At 43.5% G+C, this 21,043-nt stretch overlaps 2 protein-coding genes across 2 annotated transcripts in view; one reads left to right on the plus strand and one right to left on the minus strand.

Annotated features, from left to right (window-relative positions):
* Positions 1-21,043, plus strand: part of FBXL13 (F-box and leucine rich repeat protein 13) — a 396,865-nt gene that overhangs the window by 249,221 nt on the left and 126,601 nt on the right. Inside the window, exons 10-11 of the mRNA XM_073573638.1 lie at positions 11,953-12,005; positions 13,983-14,083. Coding sequence (XP_073429739.1) covers positions 11,953-12,005; positions 13,983-14,083 — 154 coding nt within the window. The remainder of the gene's footprint in view (positions 1-11,952; positions 12,006-13,982; positions 14,084-21,043) is intronic.
* Positions 1-21,043, minus strand: part of LRRC17 (leucine rich repeat containing 17) — a 59,618-nt gene that overhangs the window by 34,907 nt on the left and 3,668 nt on the right. The window lies entirely within an intron of this gene.

Raw genomic sequence — 21,043 nt, forward strand, 5'->3', positions numbered from 1 at the left:
TACAACAGGCCTAAGCCTATAACTGGACTGTGCAACACAGACTGCATGCTTCTCGTGGATAGGGTTAGTAGCATTTTATGCTGTGTGAGTTGACATAGTTGTCTCCATCCTTATATACAGTATAGTTTATGTTATAACCTTGCAACCGCTAATAGAACAATACTTACCTGTATTGCAAAATATGTGAATGCTATGATGTGTCAGGCTAGTTTCACACTAGCGTTCTTGGGCAGGGCCGCCGCTTAGCTCCGCCCCAGGCCATGCCCCCTCCAGTCAGTTCCTCCTCTGATCGCATGAGGCTGCATGCGATCAGCGTATCCCATATTTAGCGTTGGATACGCTGACCGTGCGCTGGTCTGATTTTGCTGGCGCGGCGCCCTTTTGGCGCTGCACCCAGAGCACAAAAATGCAACACAGCGTGTTTTTGTGCGCTAGGCGCAGCTCCAGCAAATTCAGACCAGCGCACGGTCAGTGCACGATCAGCGTATCCAACGCTAAATATAGGATACACTGATCGCATGCAGCCTCATGCGATCAGAGGAGGAACTGACCGAAGGGGGCGCAGCCGGGGGTGGGGCTTAGCGGCGGCCCTGTGCTGCGCCCGAGAACGCTAGTGTGAAACTAGCCTCAGACCTGCTTATTGCATTTTCTCTGGCTATTCAGAACATGGCACCACTGAATTCCAACAGGTTTCTGAAGTATAAATCTAAGGCCACGTTCACACGATGAGTATTTGGTGAGTTATTTACCTCTGTATTTGTAAGACAAAACCAGAAGTGGGACATTCAAAGGAAAAGGATTGACCACAGACCAAAGACCAATGTTGTTCAATAAGGCAGTTCACATGTCTGATTTTTTCCTTGGACCGAGGTAAAAACTTGCAGCATGCACAATTAGCCTGCGATAATCAGATGGCCTTTGCCCATTCACATCTATGGGTCCATGAAAAACTTTGGACCTCACTCAGATAATATCTGAGTGCGGTCCAATTTTGACAGACTTCCAACTGGGAAAGTTGAAGAAACTTTTTTTTTAATTCTCCACATATGAGAAAATCGGATGACACTTTGATCAGAGTCTGATCTGAGGGTGATTAGCATGATCGGACCGTTTTTTTCTCAAATGGAGAACATATGGTTGTCAGCACCTGCCCTAAGAGTGACTCTGGCACTACAGTAGTTTTAAATTGTGACCTTGAAAGTAGGGCCCTCTCACCTCTGTTGTAAATCTTTCCCTGCTGTTATTAGCGTATGTCGTTATGTACCCTAATGTGGAACATGCTGTTCTGTGGAAAAAAGTTAGTGCAGTGTGCATAAAATTAGAATTAATTATAGTAATAATACTTAATAAACCAATGTTTATGTCATTGGTCGTTTTCTGTAAGGGCTCATTCACATGTCCATGTTACACATTCAACTTGTATACATGAAACTCACCTATTGAACCCATACCCGCTATTGTCCATGTGTCTGTTCACATGCCTGAGGTTTTTTTCCGAGTGGTCCACAAAAAAAATAAGGGAAGGGGGGGTGACTAGTCTGGTTTTGATCCAAAGCCTTGAACAATACACACAGTTGCATTCTAGTCCTAGTTTGTTTGATTAAAGACTGGGAAACCTTCTCATACACAGAAAAAACAGATGAAACTCTCATGGCAAAGTCTGACACTGACCAAACTTTGCTGAAAATCTGATCCGAAACACTGATGAAAATTGGTCCATTTTTTGCTCATAAAAAACATTGAGCCCTAATATTGCTATTCTTTTTACTATGATCATGCAGATAACTTGGGGGGTGTGACATGTGAAATATTTCATTAATATTTTGTGTAAATCTTTACTGGATGTCTTGCTGACCTTGGTTGGATGAATACCAGCTGGCTGGAGCTGAACAGAGATTTACAGGGAAATCCCTAGTGAGAAGAGCCTCAGATAAACACTCCGCCAAGAAAACTGTGGATTGATGTTTGAATTCTAATTTAAAGGGGTTTTCGCTTTCTCTTTTCACTTTTTTTCTGTTCTAGAGTATCAGAAGCATAAAATAGTGCTGTAGCTGGTACCCATCCCGCTCCAGCACTAACTCCTGCTGAAGATTTTTTTTTTTACTTTCTTTACAGACTGCAGTGGTGATACCATAACTACAGCACATATCACCACTGCAGCCAATCACTGAGCTCAAAGGCTTATGCAATGTACATAAACAGAGCCACAGAACTGAACATACAGGTGCATCTCACAAAATTAGAATTTCATCAAAGTTAATTTTTTTCAGTTCTTCAATACAAAAAGTGAAACTCATATTATATGGAGTCATTACAGAGTGATCTATTTCAAGTGTTCTATTAATATTGATGATTATGGCATACAGCCAATAAAAGAGTAATTATCTCAGTAAATTAGAATACTTTATAACACCAGCTTGAAAAATTATTTTAAAATCTGAAATGTTGCCCTACTGAAATGTATATTCAGTAAATGCACTCAATACTTGGTTGTGGCTCCTTTTGCATCAATTACTGCATCAATGCGGCGTGGCACGGAGGCGATCAGCCTGTGGCACTGCTGAGGTGTTATGGAAGCCCAGGTTGCTTTGATAGCAACCTTCAGCTCGTCTGCATTGTTGGGTCTGGTGTCTCATCTTCCTCTTGACAATACCACATAGAGGGAAGCATGAAGTGCTCTAAAATGTCCTGGTAGACGGCTGCGCTTACTTTGGTCTTGATAAAACACAGTGGACGGACACCAGGAGATGGCATGGCTCCCGAAGCCATCATTTATTGTGGATACTTAACACTAGACCTTGGAAATCAATGTTCCAGAGTCTGGAGGAAGAGTGGAGAGGCACACAATCCAAGCTGCTTGAGGTCTAGTGTGAAGTTTCCACAGTGAATGATGGTTTGGGGAGCCATGTCATCTGCTAGTGTAGGTCCACTGTGTACAAAGTCAGTGCAGCCGTCTACCAGGACATTTTAGAGCACTTCATGTTTCCCTCTGCCGACAAGGTTTTTGGAGATGGAAATTTAATTCTCCAGCAGGACTTGGCACCTGTCCACACTGCCAAAAGTACCAATACTTGCTGCTTTAAAAACAACAGTATCACTGTGCTTGATTGGCCAGCAAACTCACCTGACCTTAACCCCATAGAGAATCTATGGGGTATTGTCAAAAGTAAGATGAGAGACACCAGACCCAACAATGCAAATGAGCTGAAGGCTGCTATCAAAGCAACCTGGGCTTCCATAACCCCTCAGCAGTGCCACAGGCTGGTCACGTCCATTCCATGCTGTATTGATGCAGTAATTGATGCCAAAGGAGCCCCGACCAAGTATTGAGTTGAGCGCACTTACTGAACATACAGTGGGGCAAAAAATACTTTTTTGCCCCACTGTAAGTAGTCGCTAGTGAGCTGCCACACAGGCAGATCTCACTAGCGACATCGCAGGGGTCGGGGGTCGCTACTTACAAGATTTCTGGCTCTCACAGACCTGTAACTTCTTCTTTAAGAGTCTCCTCTTTCCTCCACTCATTACCTGTAGTAATGGCACCTGTTTAAACTTGTTATCAGTTTAAAAAGACACCTGTGCACACCCTCAAACAGTCTGACTCCAAACTCCACTATGGTGAAGACCAAAGAGCTGTCAAAGGACACCAGAAACAAAATTGTAGCCCTGCACCAGGCTGGGAAGACTGAATCTGCAATAGCCAACCAGCTTGGAGTGAAGAAATCAACTGTGGGAGCAATAATTAGAAAATGGAAGACATGCAAGACCACTGATAATCTCCCTCGATCTGGTGCTCCACGCAAAATCCCACCCCGTGGGGTCAGAATGATCACAAGAACGGTGATCAAAAATCCCAGAACCACGCGGGGGGACCTAGTGAATGAACTGCAGAGAGCTGGGACCAATGTAACAAGGCCTACCATAAGTAACACACTACGCCACCATGGACTCAGATCCTGCAGTGCCAGACGTGTCCCACTGCTTAAGCCTGTACATGTCCGGGCCCGTCTGAAGTTTGCTAGAGAGCATTTGGATGATCCAGAGGAGTTTTGGGAGAATGTCCTATGGTCTGATGAAACCAAACTGGAACTGTTTGGTAGAAACACAACTTGTCGTGTTTGGAGGAAAAAGAATACTGAGTTGCATCCATCAAACACCATACCTACTGTAAAGCATGGTGGTGGAAACATCATGCTTTGGGGCTGTTTCTCTGCAAAGGGGCCAGGACGACTGATCCGGGTACATGAAAGAATGAATGGGGCCATGTATCGTGAGATTTTGAGTGAAAACCTCCTTCCATCAGCAAAGGCATTGAAGATGAAACGTGGCTGGGTCTTTCAACATGACAATGATCCAAAGCACACCGCCGGGGCAACGAAGGAGTGGCTTCGTAAGAAGCATTTCAAGGTCCTGGAGTGGCCTAGCCTATAGAAAACCTTTGGAGGGAGTTGAAAGTCCGTGTTGCCAAGCGAAAAGCCAAAAACATCACTGCTCTAGAGGAGATCTGCATGGAGGAATGGGCCAACATACCAACAACAGTGTGTGGCAACCTAGTGAAGACTTACAGAAAACGTTTGACCTCTGTCATTGCCAACAAAGGATATATCACAAAGTATTGAGATGAAATTTTGTTTCTGACCAAATACTTATTTTCCACCATAATATGCAAATAAAATGAAAAAAAAACAGACAATGTGATTTTCTGGATTTTTTTTTCTCAGTTTGTCTCCCATAGTTGAGGTCTACCTATGATGTAAATTACAGACGCCTCTCATCTTTTTAAGTGGTGGAACTTGCACTATTGCTGACTGACTAAATACTTTTTTGCCCCACTGTAGCGATGCACCACCGATCCATATCGTTGTCGGGATCGCTGGTGCATCGCTATGTGTAACGGTACCCTTAGTCAGGACCCAGATTATGTAGAGAGTGGCTAACAGTGCACAGCTTAGAGGTTTAGCTCCAAGAGCTCTCAAAAGAGCAGATTAACCCCTTCACTGCCTAAAGAAATTTACAACCTTTAATAAGAAGGTGAAGTGCTTCTATTCAGCGCAGGAGTAGGAGAAATCAGACGCTGCGGTCTTCTGGCTCCTCTTTGTTGTGGTAAACCCGTGACACTATTAATATGAAACAGCTAAGCAACAGTGTGTTCTCAGCAACCAGAGTCACAACTGTATAATTAACAGTAAGCACGTTTTACAGTTAGTTAGAAATCTCCAGAGCCTGCAGAAAATAGGTTGAATATAATTATTAGTAGCAGCCTTTATATGATCATCATAGAAAAAAAAAATCAATATACAAAATCCACTTATTCATTAGTTTCATGAGCCAGGGAATTATGTAACAGGGTCAATGATAAATATTATATACTGAATGATTTTAAATTTCTCGGCATTAGGGCTCGTGCGCGTGAATGTATATTTTTAGTCCGACTGTGATCCAACCAAACATCGGATCTCACTCCAACTAATGTTATACTGTGGGCAGAGGCTGTCCATGGAAAAAAAATGTTTTATGCCCAATTTGTATTCAATATTCGGATTGCACTCGCCTGCAAGTGTTAAAAATCGGATTGCACTTAGATGACATCCGAGTGCGGTTCGATTTTCACGTAGTGGCAGAATGAAGAAGATAGGGACTTTTTTTTCCATCTTCTCCTCTTAATCCGAGAAAATCTGAGCACACTGTGATCACCCCCTGATCAAAGTGTGATTAGCATAATAGGCCCGATTATCTCAGATGAGAGAAAATACTGTTGTGTGATCCACAGCCTGATCTGCGGTAAACTGTTAGAGTATGTGTTCATGCTTTTTCCATGTGGGTGAAGCTGACAAGCTTTTCAAGTGTAAACTTTTTCAAGAAATGGCAGTATTCTCTTACAGCGTCTTTTTAGGCGTTTCCTAAAGCGGTTTGTAAACTGTTGTTCTTGCTGTTTTAAGTCCATTAAGCAGTGAGTAAGCCGCCAGCATTTTTTTTTATTTTTAGAAAACACTGTCGTACCTGTACATCCACACTGGGGTAACTGTGTCTCAAGAACTGAGCTCCCTCCCCATGCGACTGATGCCGGCTATGTCAAATAGCCAGCATCTGTCATTAACAGTTGCGGGGAGAGTGGAGCGTCGGCCATGGCTATTAACCATTTAGATGCCAATGTCAGTTTTTGAGAGTGACATTTAAATGATATCACAGCTGGCATGTCATATGGCAGCCCCATCAGCGCCCCCGTAAGTATGTGAAGTATAGAGACTGAGCGTCATTTCAGTGGAAGCTGCCTGAAGAATGACCAAGTCACTTCTTTTAACCAATTCATAGTAACATAGTTAGCAAGGCCGAAAAAAGACATTTGTCCATCCAGTTCAGCCTATATTCCATCAATATAGATCCCCAGCTCTACATCCTTCTAAAGAACCTAATAACTGTAAGATACAATATTGTTACGCTCCAGGAAGACATCCAGGCCTCTCTAGAGGGGGGCTGGAAATAAGCTCAGCTAGATGGAGGCCCCCCATGACTGCGATGGGCAAGTCAGGGTTTTGAAAAATGGGGGTGGACTTGGAAGGGATTGGGGGAGGCAGAAAAAGGAGGGGCAGAGGATGCTGGGGGAGAAAAGTGCGGGAAAAACCGCATTCTTGCATGGGAGGACGCCGAGAGAAGACCCACCCACCCTCCCTTTGTTTTGGGCCCCCCCCCTTCGCTTTTGCGGGATGGGGTGGGGGAGTTTGTTTGAGTCACAATGGGGTGCCTGGGCAACGTAGTCTGGGTATTTCTGTTATGAAGGTTGTCATATTCTTTTCAGATTCAGCTTTTTTACAGATGGTGTTATGTTTGCATCAAGAATTTGTTGAAATGTCATTGAATCCATTCTTCCCTCTACCCGTGAAATGTTCCCCGTGCCATTGGCTGCAACACAACCCCAAAGCATGATTGATCCACCCCCATTCTTTTCCTGAAAATCTGTGTCCTTTTTCTCCACACATACCTATGATCATTGTGGCCAACGAGTTCTATTTTGCACGTATGCTTTCAAATGCTAGGGCTGAATTTCATTCCCAGTCCGTTTCTGTTCTGTTACATATATTTGCAACTGAAAATATATATGAAAATTGTTAAAGGGAATCTGTCACCCCTTTTTTGAGATCATATAATGATATCATTCAATTGTGTGTCACATAAAGAATCTCTTTGTACTTTTCATTCCCCCTGACCCCGCACCTTTCATGCATAACTACCTTTTTTATATCGGTTCAGATGTATGTAAACTGCCGCTGTCCGGTGCACTGGGCGGGGCTTATTCACCTGCTCCCCCCCCTCCCTGTCTTGCTCTACGCATTTCTTCTTGTGTAGAGCAAGACAGGGGGTGGAGCAGGTGAATAAGCCCCGCCCAGCGGACCGGACCGTGGCAATTTACATACATCTGAACCAATATAAAAAAGGTATTTATGCATGAAAGGTGCGGGGTCAGGGGGAATGAAAAGTGCAAAGAGAATCCTTATGTGACACACAATTGAATGATATCATTATATGATATCTCAAAAACAGGGTGACAGATTCCCTTTAAGAGCTGATTACATGGACTGACCTACAGCACTTAAAAGCCTATATACACAGTCAGATCACTGTAAATGATGAGCACTGAATGATCTGTAATATATTGTGTGCGCATAGGCTGCTATTGTTCTCAGCAGTGCAGGTTCTGTCTACGGAAAGTGATTGTTTGGACATGATAATTTTTAAGCCTGCTGTGGTAGAGCAGCTTACTCGACCGTACATGGAGGTAGACACGGGTACACGGCTTTAAGAACTTCCTTTGGTTTGTTGTAGTTCTTTCAGTGTAAATGAACCCTAAGAACTATAAAGCTCATTATCTGAAAGTATTAAACTTTTGTAAAGCCCTGTAGAGAAAAAAAATCACTGAACGATGATTCATGGGGCTCAAAAGCAGTTTTCACACCACATGTTGTTCTATGGCAAAATATTTCTTAACTTTCATTTCGTATTTAAAATGTTTCCTCTCCACACAGTATCCTAAACCTTAGTATTTAAAGGGCTTGTAAAGAATACTGATATTGATGACCTATCTTTGGGGCAAAGAGAAATTGCGGTGGGCACAACTATAGATATGTATGGCGTGCCAGTGACGCATATACAATTAACCAATGGAAAACAAACAGTATATGCAACAGGAGGACTGCACATCCAAGATGCAGACCAAGATTGGGAGATGGAGTCCTCCTTTTGCGTATACATTTTGTTTTCCTATTCTTGAGGTAGGTCGTCAATAACAGATCGGTGGGGATCTGACCCCCACTGATCAGCAGTTTCCAGCAGCTCTGGATGTAAACGGTGCATGGAGCTGAACAGCATAGCTCTAATCAGTGTGTAGTGGCCGCTGCAGCACATCACCTCTTCTTTCTTAGGGTACCGTTACACTTAGCGATGCACCAGCGATCCCGACAATGATATGGATCACTGGTGCATCACTAAGTGGTCGCTAGTGAGCTGCCACACAGGCAGATCTCACCAGCGACATAGCAGGGGTCGGGGGTCGCTACTTACCTGTCAGACGCAGCGATCCTGACGTCCTCCCGCCCGCCTCCACGCGTCGCTCGTCGGCGCCACAGGAAGCCCAGCAGGAAGCGCCCGACGAGAAATGATCCAGGACCTTCTTGCGCGACCAGCGATGAGCAGCGGGGGAACGGTCGGAGGTAAGTATCACATGTAGCGATATCGCTGCTACGTCACAAACTCGGTGACTTTACAGCGATATTGCTAGCGATATCGCTATGTGTAGCGGGGGCTTTCCGTTCCCAGTTATCAGGCCAGTGTAAACATCCCATGAATGTTTACCGCCCGACGAATGGATAACCCAACGAGTGAGCAAAACATTTATCAGGTGATTGGATTGTTTATGCCGGCATAAACTTCTTGTTATCGACAATACATCACCTTGTGTCAGCAGGCAAGGTGCTTCCAATAACACAATGCTGTATAGGGACAGAACGGTCGTGTCAGCTATGGTTCTATTCCCATCACCTTTCAATGGCCTGTGTAACGAGGCGCCTATCCACTAGTTGGTCTGCGCTAATTAGCAAGCCAAAAACAGTTTTTTAAATCCACCTAAAACTTATGTTTACAGAGGACCAAGACTGCATCACCGGTACCGCAACACGACTATTGTGCATGAGTTTGACTTTAAGGGCTCATACTCACTTGCGAGAGACTTGCACGATTCTCATGTGAGTCTCTCGCATGAAAACCTGGCACTGCCGCCGGCACTGGGACCGGAGCATGCTGCTGCATGTATTTCTATGCTTACGCACGCTCCGGTCCGAGTGCCTGCGGCAGTGCCAGGTGTTCATGCGAGAGACTCACACGAGAATCATGCGACTCTCTTGCAAGTGAGTATGAGCCCTAATAATGAGAACTACTATTGGTTTATTTGTTTGTTTATTTTTGAGTTGTAACATTCATGTCGTATACATTGTATTATTCTATAGACTACAAATTAGCAATACCTTCATACTGCCCATTATTGCAGACCCAGTGTTTCCATAGATCATATATTAATGCCTATATTTTAGCCTTTATTTCAGTATCATGGAAAACCACTTTAAAATTACTGTAGGAAATGTTTACACAGCGCTCAGTATTGAAAACTATACAGTATATGCAAGTTGTGCATTTTAAATGTTTTCTTGCAAAACTTATAACAAAACCTCAAACTTCTGTTGTGTGAGTGAAAATTCATAATGCTTATTTGTGAACCTGGGCTTTTACTGCTTTGCTGTTTAGTACCGGTTATGTCAAAATGTGTGCTGTGACCAGGTTTTTGGTTCTGCATCTGAGAACAGCATAATATAGGGTCAGATACCTTGATTCCAGCAATTTATCACTTACTGGGCTGTTTACAACAGTTGTATTGAAATCACAGTTTTCTCTGCTGTAGATCTACCAGTTCTCTGTATGCTGAGCTCTGTATAACTCTGCCCACATCACTGATTGGCAGCCTTCTTTGTGCACACTGTGCATAGGCAGAAAGCTGCCAATTTGTGTGGGGGTGGGGTTATAGTGAGCTAATGAATATGAAGGACTATATGGTAGCAGGGTTACTAGTCCTCTATAATCTCCTACTGATAAAACAGTGAATTTATCAAAACTACCAGCCTATTAAGTGACACATACAGTGGGGAAAAAAAGTATTTAGTCAGTCAGCAATAGTGCAAGTTCCACCACTTAAAAAGATGAGAGGCGTCTGTAATTTACATCATAGGTAGACCTCAACTATGGGAGACAAACTGAGAAAAAAAAATCCAGAAAATCACATTGTCTGTTTTTTTTCATTTTATTTGCATATTATGGTGGAAAATAAGTATTTGGTCAGAAACAAGCAATCAAGATTTCTGGCTCTCACAGACCTGTAACTTCTTCTTTAAGAGTCTCCTCTTTCCTCCACTCATTACCTGTATTAATGACACCTGTTTAAACTTGTTATCAGTATAAAAAGACACCTGTGCACACCCTCAAACAGTCTGACTCCAAACTCCACTATGGTGAAGACCAAAGAGCTGTCAAAGGACACCAGAAACAAAATTGTAGCCCTGCACCAGGCTGGGAAGACTGAATCTGCAATAGCCAACCAGCTTGGAGTGAAGAAATCAACTTTTGGAGCAATAATTAGAAAATGGAAGACATACAAGACCACTGATAATCTCCCTCGATCTGGTGCTCCACGCAAAATCCCACCCCATGGGGTCAGAATGATCACAAGAACGGTGATCAAAAATCCCAGAACCACGCGGGGGGACCTAGTGAATGAACTGCAGAGAGCTGGGACCAATGTAACAAGGCCTACCATAAGTAACACACTACGCCACCATGGACTCAGATCCTGCAGTGCCAGACGTGTCCCACTGCTTAAGCCTGTACATGTCCGGGCCCGTCTGAAGTTTGCTAGAGAGCATTTGGATGATCCAGAGGAGTTTTGGGAGAATGTCCTATGGTCTGATGAAACCAAACTGGAACTGTTTGGTAGAAACACAACTTGTCGTGTTTGGAGGAAAAAGAATACTGAGTTGCATCCATCAAACACCATACCTACTGTAAAGCATGGTGGTGGAAACATCATGCTTTGGGGCTGTTTCTCTGCAAAGGGGCCAGGACGACTGATCCGGGTACATGAAAGAATGAATGGGGCCATGTATCGTGAGATTTTGAGTGCAAACCTCCTTCCATCAGCAAGGGCATTGAAGATGAAACGTGGCTGGGTCTTTCAACATGACAATGATCCAAAGCACACCGCCAGGGCAACGAAGGAGTGGCTTCGTAAGAAGCATTTCAAGGTCCTGGAGTGGCCTACCCAGTCTCCAGATCTCAACCCTATAGAAAACCTTTGGAGGGAGTTGAAAGTCCGTGTTGCCAAGCGAAAAGCCAAAAACATCACTGCTCTAGAGGAGATCTGCATGGAGGAATGGGCCAACATACCAACAACAGTGTGTGGCAACCTTGTGAAGACTTACAGAAAACGTTTGACCTCTGTCATTGCCAACAAAGGATATATCACGAAGTATTGAGATGAAATTTTGTTTCTGACCAAATACTTATTTTCCACCATAATATGCAAATAAAATGAAAAAAAAAACAGACAATGTGATTTTCTGGATTTTTTTTTCTCAGTTTGTCTCCCATAGTTGAGGTCTACCTATGATGTAAATTACAGATGCCTCTCATCTTTTTAAGTGGTGGAACTTGCACTATTGCTGACTGACTAAATACTTTTTTTCCCCACTGTAGCTGGAATCAGGGTCTCTGTCTCTGCGTTATGCCATTCTTAAATTAGGTGGCAAAAACCTCCTCACAGATTCCCTTAAGTTGATAATTGGTGTTTCTAGGCATACCATGATAATTTTATGAAGACGAATGACTCTCTTCTTAACAAATTTGTTTACATTGCAGGTGAATGTAGAAATCTGCAAGATCTAAATCTGGCAGAGTGTAGAAACGTAAATGTAAGTGCATTTAATAGAAATTTTAGAAAAATATATATTTATTTTAAAATGTAACTACTTTTCAGATGTCATTACTGTTTGCATCCAGATACATGTACATATATTTTACCATTTTGGTTATTTTCATCAGATTTTAAGCAATAGGTAAAAATATCGCTAACAATCGCACTAGATTTTAGTGGTATTAAAGGAGTTACCCTCTTTCAGAAAAGTGGACCCCACATACTGTAAAATACTGTATATACTCGAGTATAAGCCGACTCAAATATAAGCCAAGGCACCTAATTTTAACACAAAAAACTGGTAAAAACCTTATTGACTCGAGTATAAGGCCGAGGTCACATTGCATTATGGCAGTCCGTTAGACGGACTGCGTTACACCGCGTCATAACGCGGTGTAACGCAGTCCGTTAACGCTGCCATTGACCCCCATTATCGGGCGCATCGCGATGCATGCCGTAAAACAGCATGCGTTCGCGATGAGCTGTCATTCAGTGACTGAGCCTCGGACGCGGGCTGCAGCGTCTGAGGCACCATCACCGCTAGCATAGATGAATCATCAGCGCTAGCGGGTATAGCATAACGCAATCGCTATGCGTTGAACGGGCTGGTTAACGCAATATGAACCTGGCCTAAGCCTGGTATGCATGGCCCCCTCATCTCCCTATCCTGGTATGCATGGCCTCCTCATCCCCATCGTGGTATGCATGGCTTTCTCAACCCTATCTTGGTATGCAGGGGCACCATCAGAAAAACATTAAAAAAATACTACCTTCCAACTTACCTTCCCTGCGCTCCCTCGCAGCATCTTGTTCCAATGCCAGCAGCTGATTGATGCTTGTAAGCGGCACATGGCAGTGGCATCTTGCGCTACCTACAAGAAGAAAACAGCTGCAGGAATAGTCACTGCTCTCCATGCCAGGACAATGTGTGTGGAGAGCAATAACTATTCATTGCTCTTTAATAGCAGGCAGAGTAACCTCAACTGCTGGCTTCCTGCAGCGGCTGACTAATCACATGTGCCTGCTACTAAAGGGAATGAATATTCAATGCTCTCCACGCCCATTAAGTAGCGGACACATGTGATCGCCCGGCAGCTGCAGGAAGCCGGCATATGTGACTCCTGTGCCTGCTATTAAAGAGAAATGAATATTCACTGCAAGGACCCAGCGCTGGACCTAGTGAGTCTGAGAGCCTGCTATATTTGCTAATTTAGGTCTTTTACAGTTTTTGAGGTCCAGTGTCCTAAAAGTAGGCAACCCCTTTCCAGGATTGAAAAACAGGATAGATGAGAAATATTTTGCTCAACCACTCCCCCCACCATGGTCGCTAGTATTGCTTATCCGCATGACTGAAATATGGATTGACATTCAAGAGTACACAATCCTTGAGAACTCAGTGGGAGAGCTGAGTGCTGCATCTTGTGACTGATGTTGGTGAATACAAGCACGCATAATTATTAACTTATAATAAAGCATTCATAAATCTGGGGGTGCACTAAACTAAAAAGAATATCATTCTATTTAGTCATTTTGCAACTATAATGACATTTTTAAGTGAGCTGTGCCAAGAATGATCAGCCACAAATTAATCATTGGCTTTCCATTCATACTAAATGTTCCAACGATTTGTTGTAACTCTTTTCATGTGGAACCAGCCTCAAAGGATAATTTTGAATCTACAGAGAAATTATCATGTGTAAATGAGTCGTGAATTTGTAATAAAATCCACAATGGGCATACGTTTTTGTAAAATTACATCCTCTTTGCTTTAACTGTTAATGCAGTGGATTTTATACACAAATAAAACCCAGTAGAAAAAAACAGTGTTTCTGTTGACTGGAACATGTCTTCACGCTAAATATATTCTGTACATAGGTATTCATAGCATCTGTCCATAAATAAGGAACATGTACTATTCCTTTTATGTTTTAGAATTATTTTTTCTTCTTTTTTTGCTTGTATATTGTGTGGCCAGGAAGACGCAATAAGAGTTATTTGTGAAGGATGCCCAGCACTTCTTTATCTCAATTTATCTCATACTGATATAACCAACTCCACTATACGAGTCATGTCAAGGTAAGCTTTCTGAGATTAATATTCTTTGTGTATAGCAATACCAGGCACATCACTCTGCTCCACTAATATTCATTACCGGCGGCTCTAGAGCCACGTGTCCCTCGAGCCCCATGCACATGGCTTCCAGCTGTTGGCAGCTGTAACTACTATTATACACTTTTGGCATTACGGACTGCACAGCCCCCCACGGGCCTTAGGAGAGGGCTCCATGACGCAGGTCCAGTTCTGTGTATAAGGGGTTAATTTTCTGGGAGTGATTTGTGTCAGTAAATGTAGGGAAGGGGAAAGAGGTTGTATGAGGGTCTTTTTGGATTGGTTAGTCGGAGGGACTGATGTGGGAGGGGTAAATAGGTTAGGGTCACAACGGGGTCAGGAACTCTACACCATTTTTATTAGAACATACAGCAAACCTGATTAAAACACTTAAAAGTCAAACAATAACATAAGTAACAATGACCCAGAATTAAGGCCCCTTCACATTTAGCGAGGCACCAGCGATCCCGCCAACGATACAACCCGGTTAGGATCGCTGGTGCATCGCTAAATGGTCGCTAGTGAGCTGCCACACAGGCAGATCTCACAGCGATGCAGCAGCGATACAGCGGTCGTTACTTACCTTTCAGACGAGGCAATGATGACGTCCTCCCGCCCGCGTCCACGCGTCGCTCGTCGGTGCCAGCAGGAAGCGCCCAACGAGAAATGGAGCTGCGCGATCAGCGACAGACAGCGGGGGAACCGGTCGGAGGTAAGTATCACACATAGTGATATCGCTGCTGCGTCACCAAATCGGTGATGCTTTAGCGATATTGCTAGCGATATCGCTAGATGTAAAACCCCCTTTAGGCTTTCAGCCCCACCCAGCGCGCACCCATGTACGTAGACAAATGTGCCCTATTAAAATCTGTCAATTACAGGAAAAGGAGAGGAGGTATTAGTTTGACTTTTAAGTGTTTTAATCTGCTTTGCTGTATGATCTAATAAAAAATATTTGTAATATAATATGGTGATCTTTGTGTGCATTGCATGTCTCTTCTTCTCCCGTTAACACAGGGGTCTCAAACTCAATTTACCCGGGGGCCGCTGGAGGTAGAATCTGGGTGAGGCTGGGCCACAGCAGGTTTTCCACAAGAAAAGCTCTTACAAAAACATTCCAATGTTATCAAATGTCTTTATTTTTTCATCTTATTTTGTGTTAAAAAATAAAAATAAATTAACAAAATCATAAGAAAAAAATAAATCAATCAGTAATAAATAAATAAAATGAAAATGATAATACAGCAGATATAGAAGACTGAAGAAAACACATATAGTTGCTGACTAGAGAAATGTAATTATTATTATTAAGATTCAGATTTCTGTATTAACAGTTCTTTAACATTTAACTTTCTGAACATGAATGGAACATTGAACATAAACTGTTTTGAACATGGCTTCTTCGGCCTACTCCTTGCTGCTAGAGATCTGGCAGCGCTTACTCTCACATGGCGCAAGTTCGCAATAAGGCCAGCTAATGTCCCGCCTCTGAGAGCAATATACCGCACCGCCCCACTGCTCATTCTGAACCCGGCGCACCTGAGTCTGTGGCCCGGTCCGGTCTCTGCTCAGCTGCACCTGCTGCATGTGTTGTGAGTGTGACTCATACGCCTTGCCTGCTGACAGCAGGCTGCTGTGACTGTCCAGCCATCATCATATTCACCCCCTCCTGCTGCTACTCCGATGGTCCAGCGCGACATCTTCCTGTATGATCGCGCGGTCACACGTCACGTGGTACCGCTCATTAAGCTCATGAATATGGGCGCCACGCCTATGAGAGTGGCGTCCATATTCATGACCTTAATGAGCTGTGCTTCGTGTGACTGGGATTTTACATGCGAGACTCGGCCGTGTTTCTTGCATGTGTTTTCCCGGCTGAGGTGAGGGCCGCAAACTATTGTCCCGAGGGCCCATGAGGTGAGGGCCGCAAACTATTGTCCCGAGGGCCTCAGTTGGCCCACGGGCCGCAAGTTTGAGACCCCTGCCTTAACAAGATATTAGCTTATGGTTGTTGGGGACAAGTTGCAGAAAGAAGATGCGCTTGGTAGGATAGCTGGACCTTTTTAATTCCCTGCCGTATCCCAGTTTGTGAGTCTCTCCCTTGGGAGTGGTTCCTAAAAAGGAGCCTAATAAGTTTAGGCTAATACGTCATTTGTCATATCCGAATGGTTCGTTGGTTAATGATGGAATAAGTCCAGAGTTGGTGTCTGTTTCCTGTGGATATTTTGAGAAGGCAGTGGAGTGGGTGCGTAGGTTTGAATAGGGGTCGTTGAGTCCGCGTTCCATTTGCTTCTGGTGCAGCCATTTTTTAGGCTGTTTTTGGGATGATAGTTTTAATGTGGATTGTTTTTCCTACGCTTTGTTTGATTTCATGCACCTATTTTAAGAAATTTAGCTATTTCATTGAATGGGTAGTGAGAGAGGAATCCGGTTTGGATTCAGTTTTGCGTAATTGGATTATTTCTTTTGTATTGGACAAGCTGGATCCCCGATTTTTTTGTCGCTGCTCAGGGCAATAGAACAGGTGACCTAACGTTTCGATATTCCATTGGCTCATGAAAAGACGGAGAGACAATAAGCGGTGTTGAAGTTTTTGGGCGTTCAGATTGACTTTGCCGGTATGGAATGGTGTTTGCAAGCACACAAGTTATTGGATTTGAAGCTCAGCATACAGGAGGCCTTGCAGGCCAAAAATCATTGACTGTGGCAGTTGCAATCAGGTAAACTTAATTTTGCTGCAGAATTTTGTCTATGGGTAGGGTGTTTGTGCGCAAGATAGCACAAGCTAAAGTGGCTGTTATGCACCCTCAGCATTTTGTTCAGTTGAATGGGGAGCATAAAAAAGTGGATCTGAAAGTTTGTGTTGAGTTCTTGCAGTTGTATAATGGACAATCAATGTGGTTGGAGCCATTAGGAGCCACTGACGCATCAGGAGCGGGTGGTTTTGGGGCCTACTTTGGTGGTCATTGGTGTATTAGTGAATTGCTGGATACATGGAGAGCTTGGTATGTGATTAGGAACATGACCTTGCTGGAAATGTTTCCTATTGTAGTGGCTTTGGAAGTTTGGTTCTCTGACTTAAGAACAAAACAGTACATTTTGTGTGACAATTTAAGCGGGGTTCATAGTATAAATAACATGTCGGCAGGATCACCACCATCGGTTGCTTTATTGCGTCATCTGGTTTTGAAGTGCTTAAAATTTAATGTCTGGTTTTGTGCTGCCCATGTGCCTGTTATACAGAATTCAATAGCTGATGCTTTGTCTTGCTTCCAGTAGCAATGGCTTTGGGAGCTGGCACCAGAAGCTGTTTGGTCCCATCAGTTATGGGATCTGGTTTCAGTTCCACCATAAAATTGGTTAAAAATTCAGTCTTGACGAGCAATTGGACAAGGTATGTGACGGCTTGGCGTCAGTGGCAGGAGCTTATATAAGGAGGTGTATTGAGGCCATAAGAGGGTATTACAATCACAGCATAGCTGTGGTTGCAGTGCAGACTATAGTGAGTGTTGGTCTTGGACATGCTAGTTGTCCAAGGCAGATTTAGGGAAAACCTGACTCCAGTATGGTAGTGGTGCAGTCCATTTCATTCCCGGCCCGGGTGTTACATGTGGCCTGCGGCCACAGATTCTAGTTAAAGACCCTGCAGAATAGGGTTTGGGTGTGTCAGGTTTAGAATCAGTTTCAGTCTGGTGTGTGCTAAAAGACAGAACAGTCAGCTCTGCGGTGCTCCATCTGTGGGAGGCAACACAGACAAGCAGAGCCAGGACAGCTCTAGAGCCTGGCACACACAGCGGTGCAGTCGCCCATGGCAACTAGTCTCTGAGGTGGACGGTCTTGTGCCTGGCAGTGAACCAGAGGTAGACTGTCCTGTGCCCGAAGTAGGACTGGCGTGTTTAGTGACTGTGAACCGGAGGATATCGTGTACTGTTTAATGCTGTGAGTAGAACATTATCACAGTGGTGTAGTCGCCCACGGCAACAGGTCTCAAGAGGAGGACTGGCGTGTTTAGTGACTAAACTGAAGGTCATCGTGTACCGTGTAAAGCTGTGAGTAGTACATTAATACAGCGGTGTAGTCACCCACGGCAACTGGTCAGAGATGGACTGGTGTGTTTAGTGACTAATCCAGAGGATATGTTTCCCGGCTGCAAACTGGATGATATTTCGTGCTTTGTTTTGCTGGGCTGAACATTAAAAAGACGTTTTGCTTTGCCTTATCACTGCACATTGTGCTACCGCTGCACTACACTGTATATGATCGGGATTGCATTTGTTGCTTTCAGCAGGATAGCATGATTGGCGTTTTTTCTTTAAGTTAATGTGTTGGAAGACTGTTACGAAAGATTTTTTTAGTTTGTCAAGCGCTGAAAGCGTTTCAGAAGAGTCGGGTGGTGAAGGATTGGCGTTGTCCAGTATCTTTCCTGATTTTGAGTAAGTTATTATGTTGCCTTTAAAGGGGTATTTAAATAGGAATATAAGTGTGGTTTGTTTGGGGCAGCATTTGTCTTGGAATTTTTTGAAACTTTACGGGTGGGCTAAATTGTAAGTAAGAATGTGAAGTGTCATGGTGGTTTATTATTCGAGGATGTAGTCTGCGAGGCAGATATGGTACGGAGTTAATTAAGGCGTACCAAGATCTTTTTGGTAAAGGTAGCATTGTTGAGCTTTGGGGAGTGCAAGGAATGAAAGGGTGTCCGGTTAGGTGGGTCTGGTCATTTTTGGAAGTAAGAGGTTCTGGTCCTGGTTCTTAATGCGTCAGGATGGATCTGCACTGCTGGTTAATCAGTTTGTGAATGTATTTTGACGTTGCTTGAAACAGTGTGGTTTAAATGGTGCAGATTTTTGGTCCCATTCTTTTCAGACAGGGGGGGCTGCTACAGAAACAGCACGTTTGGGTTTGGGTATGCATGTTGTGCTCAAGATTGGCCGCTGGGATTCTGTTAGACATTGGCCCTATGTTAAGCCTTATTTGTTGTGAGTGGTGATATTTATGGATGATGTCTGTCCTTTGAACATATACTCATCACCATTTTCATTAATTCATATAGTTACACACTGACCCCTACTATTTTTTTGCTTATGTATTTTAGGAACCCCCCTTTTGATCTTGGTATTGAGACATTCTTATGTTTATTGGGGTGCCCTTCGGGCTGATATCTCGCCAGCCGGACGACAATTGGGTCTTGCCAGAGGGGTTGCATTGGTTCGTTGGATCGGGGTTAGTGGTATACTCTGGAGCAGGGTACTGCCTGAATTACAATTTCATATTGTTTTAGATAGATCACTTGATGTTCTTGTGCTGCTTGCGGGTGGGAATGATTTGGGTTCTAGGGCTTTAAGGGATTTGATCCATGACATAAAGTGTGATTGCCTTAGGCTCTTGTCATCCCATCCGGGTTTATGGTAGTCTGGTCTAACATGGAAGCGCACCTCACATGGAAACCTGCGCGGTCGGTGAAAGGGATTAATAAGGTGACCATTAATAGAAAGGTGTCTCGTTTTGCTGCAAGGCTTGGTGGGGTGGTACGACACTGCAAGTTGAAAACCCCTTCTCTGGAGTTTTTGAGGTCGGATGGAGTTCATTTAAACTCAATTGACGTATATTTGTGCTTTGGCACAAATAGAAGGTGATGAGATGGCTTTTGGTCTGTGGTGGACTTCGCATGCATAAGTAGTCATAACTGCTCGCTGTGGCGGAAATAGATGCTGGGGTCTTGGAAGGTGATGGATTGCACAGAAGGACAGGGGAGAACCCAGTACAGGGACAGATGGACGCCCATGTGGTGCAGTATCATTACTAAAGTTCTAAGTGTGTTCCTACTGGGCTTAGGTCTCAGCAGGACCACGGTGTGGTACGACTGAGGGCGGTGTGGAGCAGCTGTTGTTGCAATATGGAAAATTGGAGCTTTCAATCCACGCCCCTGGTTATACTATTTATTACTAGGATTTTGATGCTATTTATTGTTGTTATTTAAATGAATGAGGCTGTTGTGGCGTTTTTGCATCCAACGTCACACAGTGATGCTTTATTTTAGGGAAAAGATTGGAAAAGGGTTAATTGTACCCCACAAATGTTTGTTTGCCAGATGTTTTTTTTAATATCCCAAATGGAAGCTCTATAGGACATAATTTTTGGTTGTCTAAACAGAATTTATATCCCCCATGTTGAAGTTTGAACTTTACTTACTTATTCATTGAATTAGTGCTTTGGTCATTCTTAACTTGAGTTGTCACAAGTGTAAACTCCGTTTTAGGGCTTGCTCACATTAGCGTATAACAAGGCCGAGTACTATCCAATGTTTTATCGGATAGCACTTGGCCCAATGTTATACTGTGGGGCAGTGCAGATCTGCGATTATTTTTTCTCATGCACAATTGCAGCATGCTGCGGGTGCATCCCATGATCGGATCACACACACCAATACATGCCATCCAAGTGCAGTCCGAAGTATGCACACAGAGATAATAGGGAAGATGGAGAGATTAAATTCTCCGTCTTCTCCACACCTTTGGTGTGATTCTCTCTTTTGAGAGAATTGGATCACACTAAGGTTACACTTGGATCAAAATCTTACAGAATATGTGAAAATATATGGCAGTGTGAGCGAGCCCTAAACTATAGTAAATTTGTTTCATAGCAAACTTTGAAAACAAGGATGTTTTGTGCATTTACAGACTAATACAAAATTGTTCATGTGTCTACGGTATATTACTGGTAATGGCACCACCTTTCTTACTACAGACCATCCACAGATGTAGAATAAACACAGCATACAAATGTTCCACATGCACAGCAGCCTGGTGTAATTTTTATAGGTTTAGTATGCCAAAAATAGTATTAATGTCTACAGAACGGGATATATGCCATAGCAATTAAACATGGTCATAAAAACATTCCCAAAAGAAGCCTTCACATTTACATCCA

The sequence above is a fragment of the Dendrobates tinctorius genome, unplaced genomic scaffold (genome assembly GCF_039654945.1).
Source record: "Dendrobates tinctorius isolate UK_male_01 unplaced genomic scaffold, ASM3965494v1 ptg000035l, whole genome shotgun sequence".
NCBI lineage: Eukaryota > Metazoa > Chordata > Amphibia > Anura > Dendrobatidae > Dendrobates > Dendrobates tinctorius.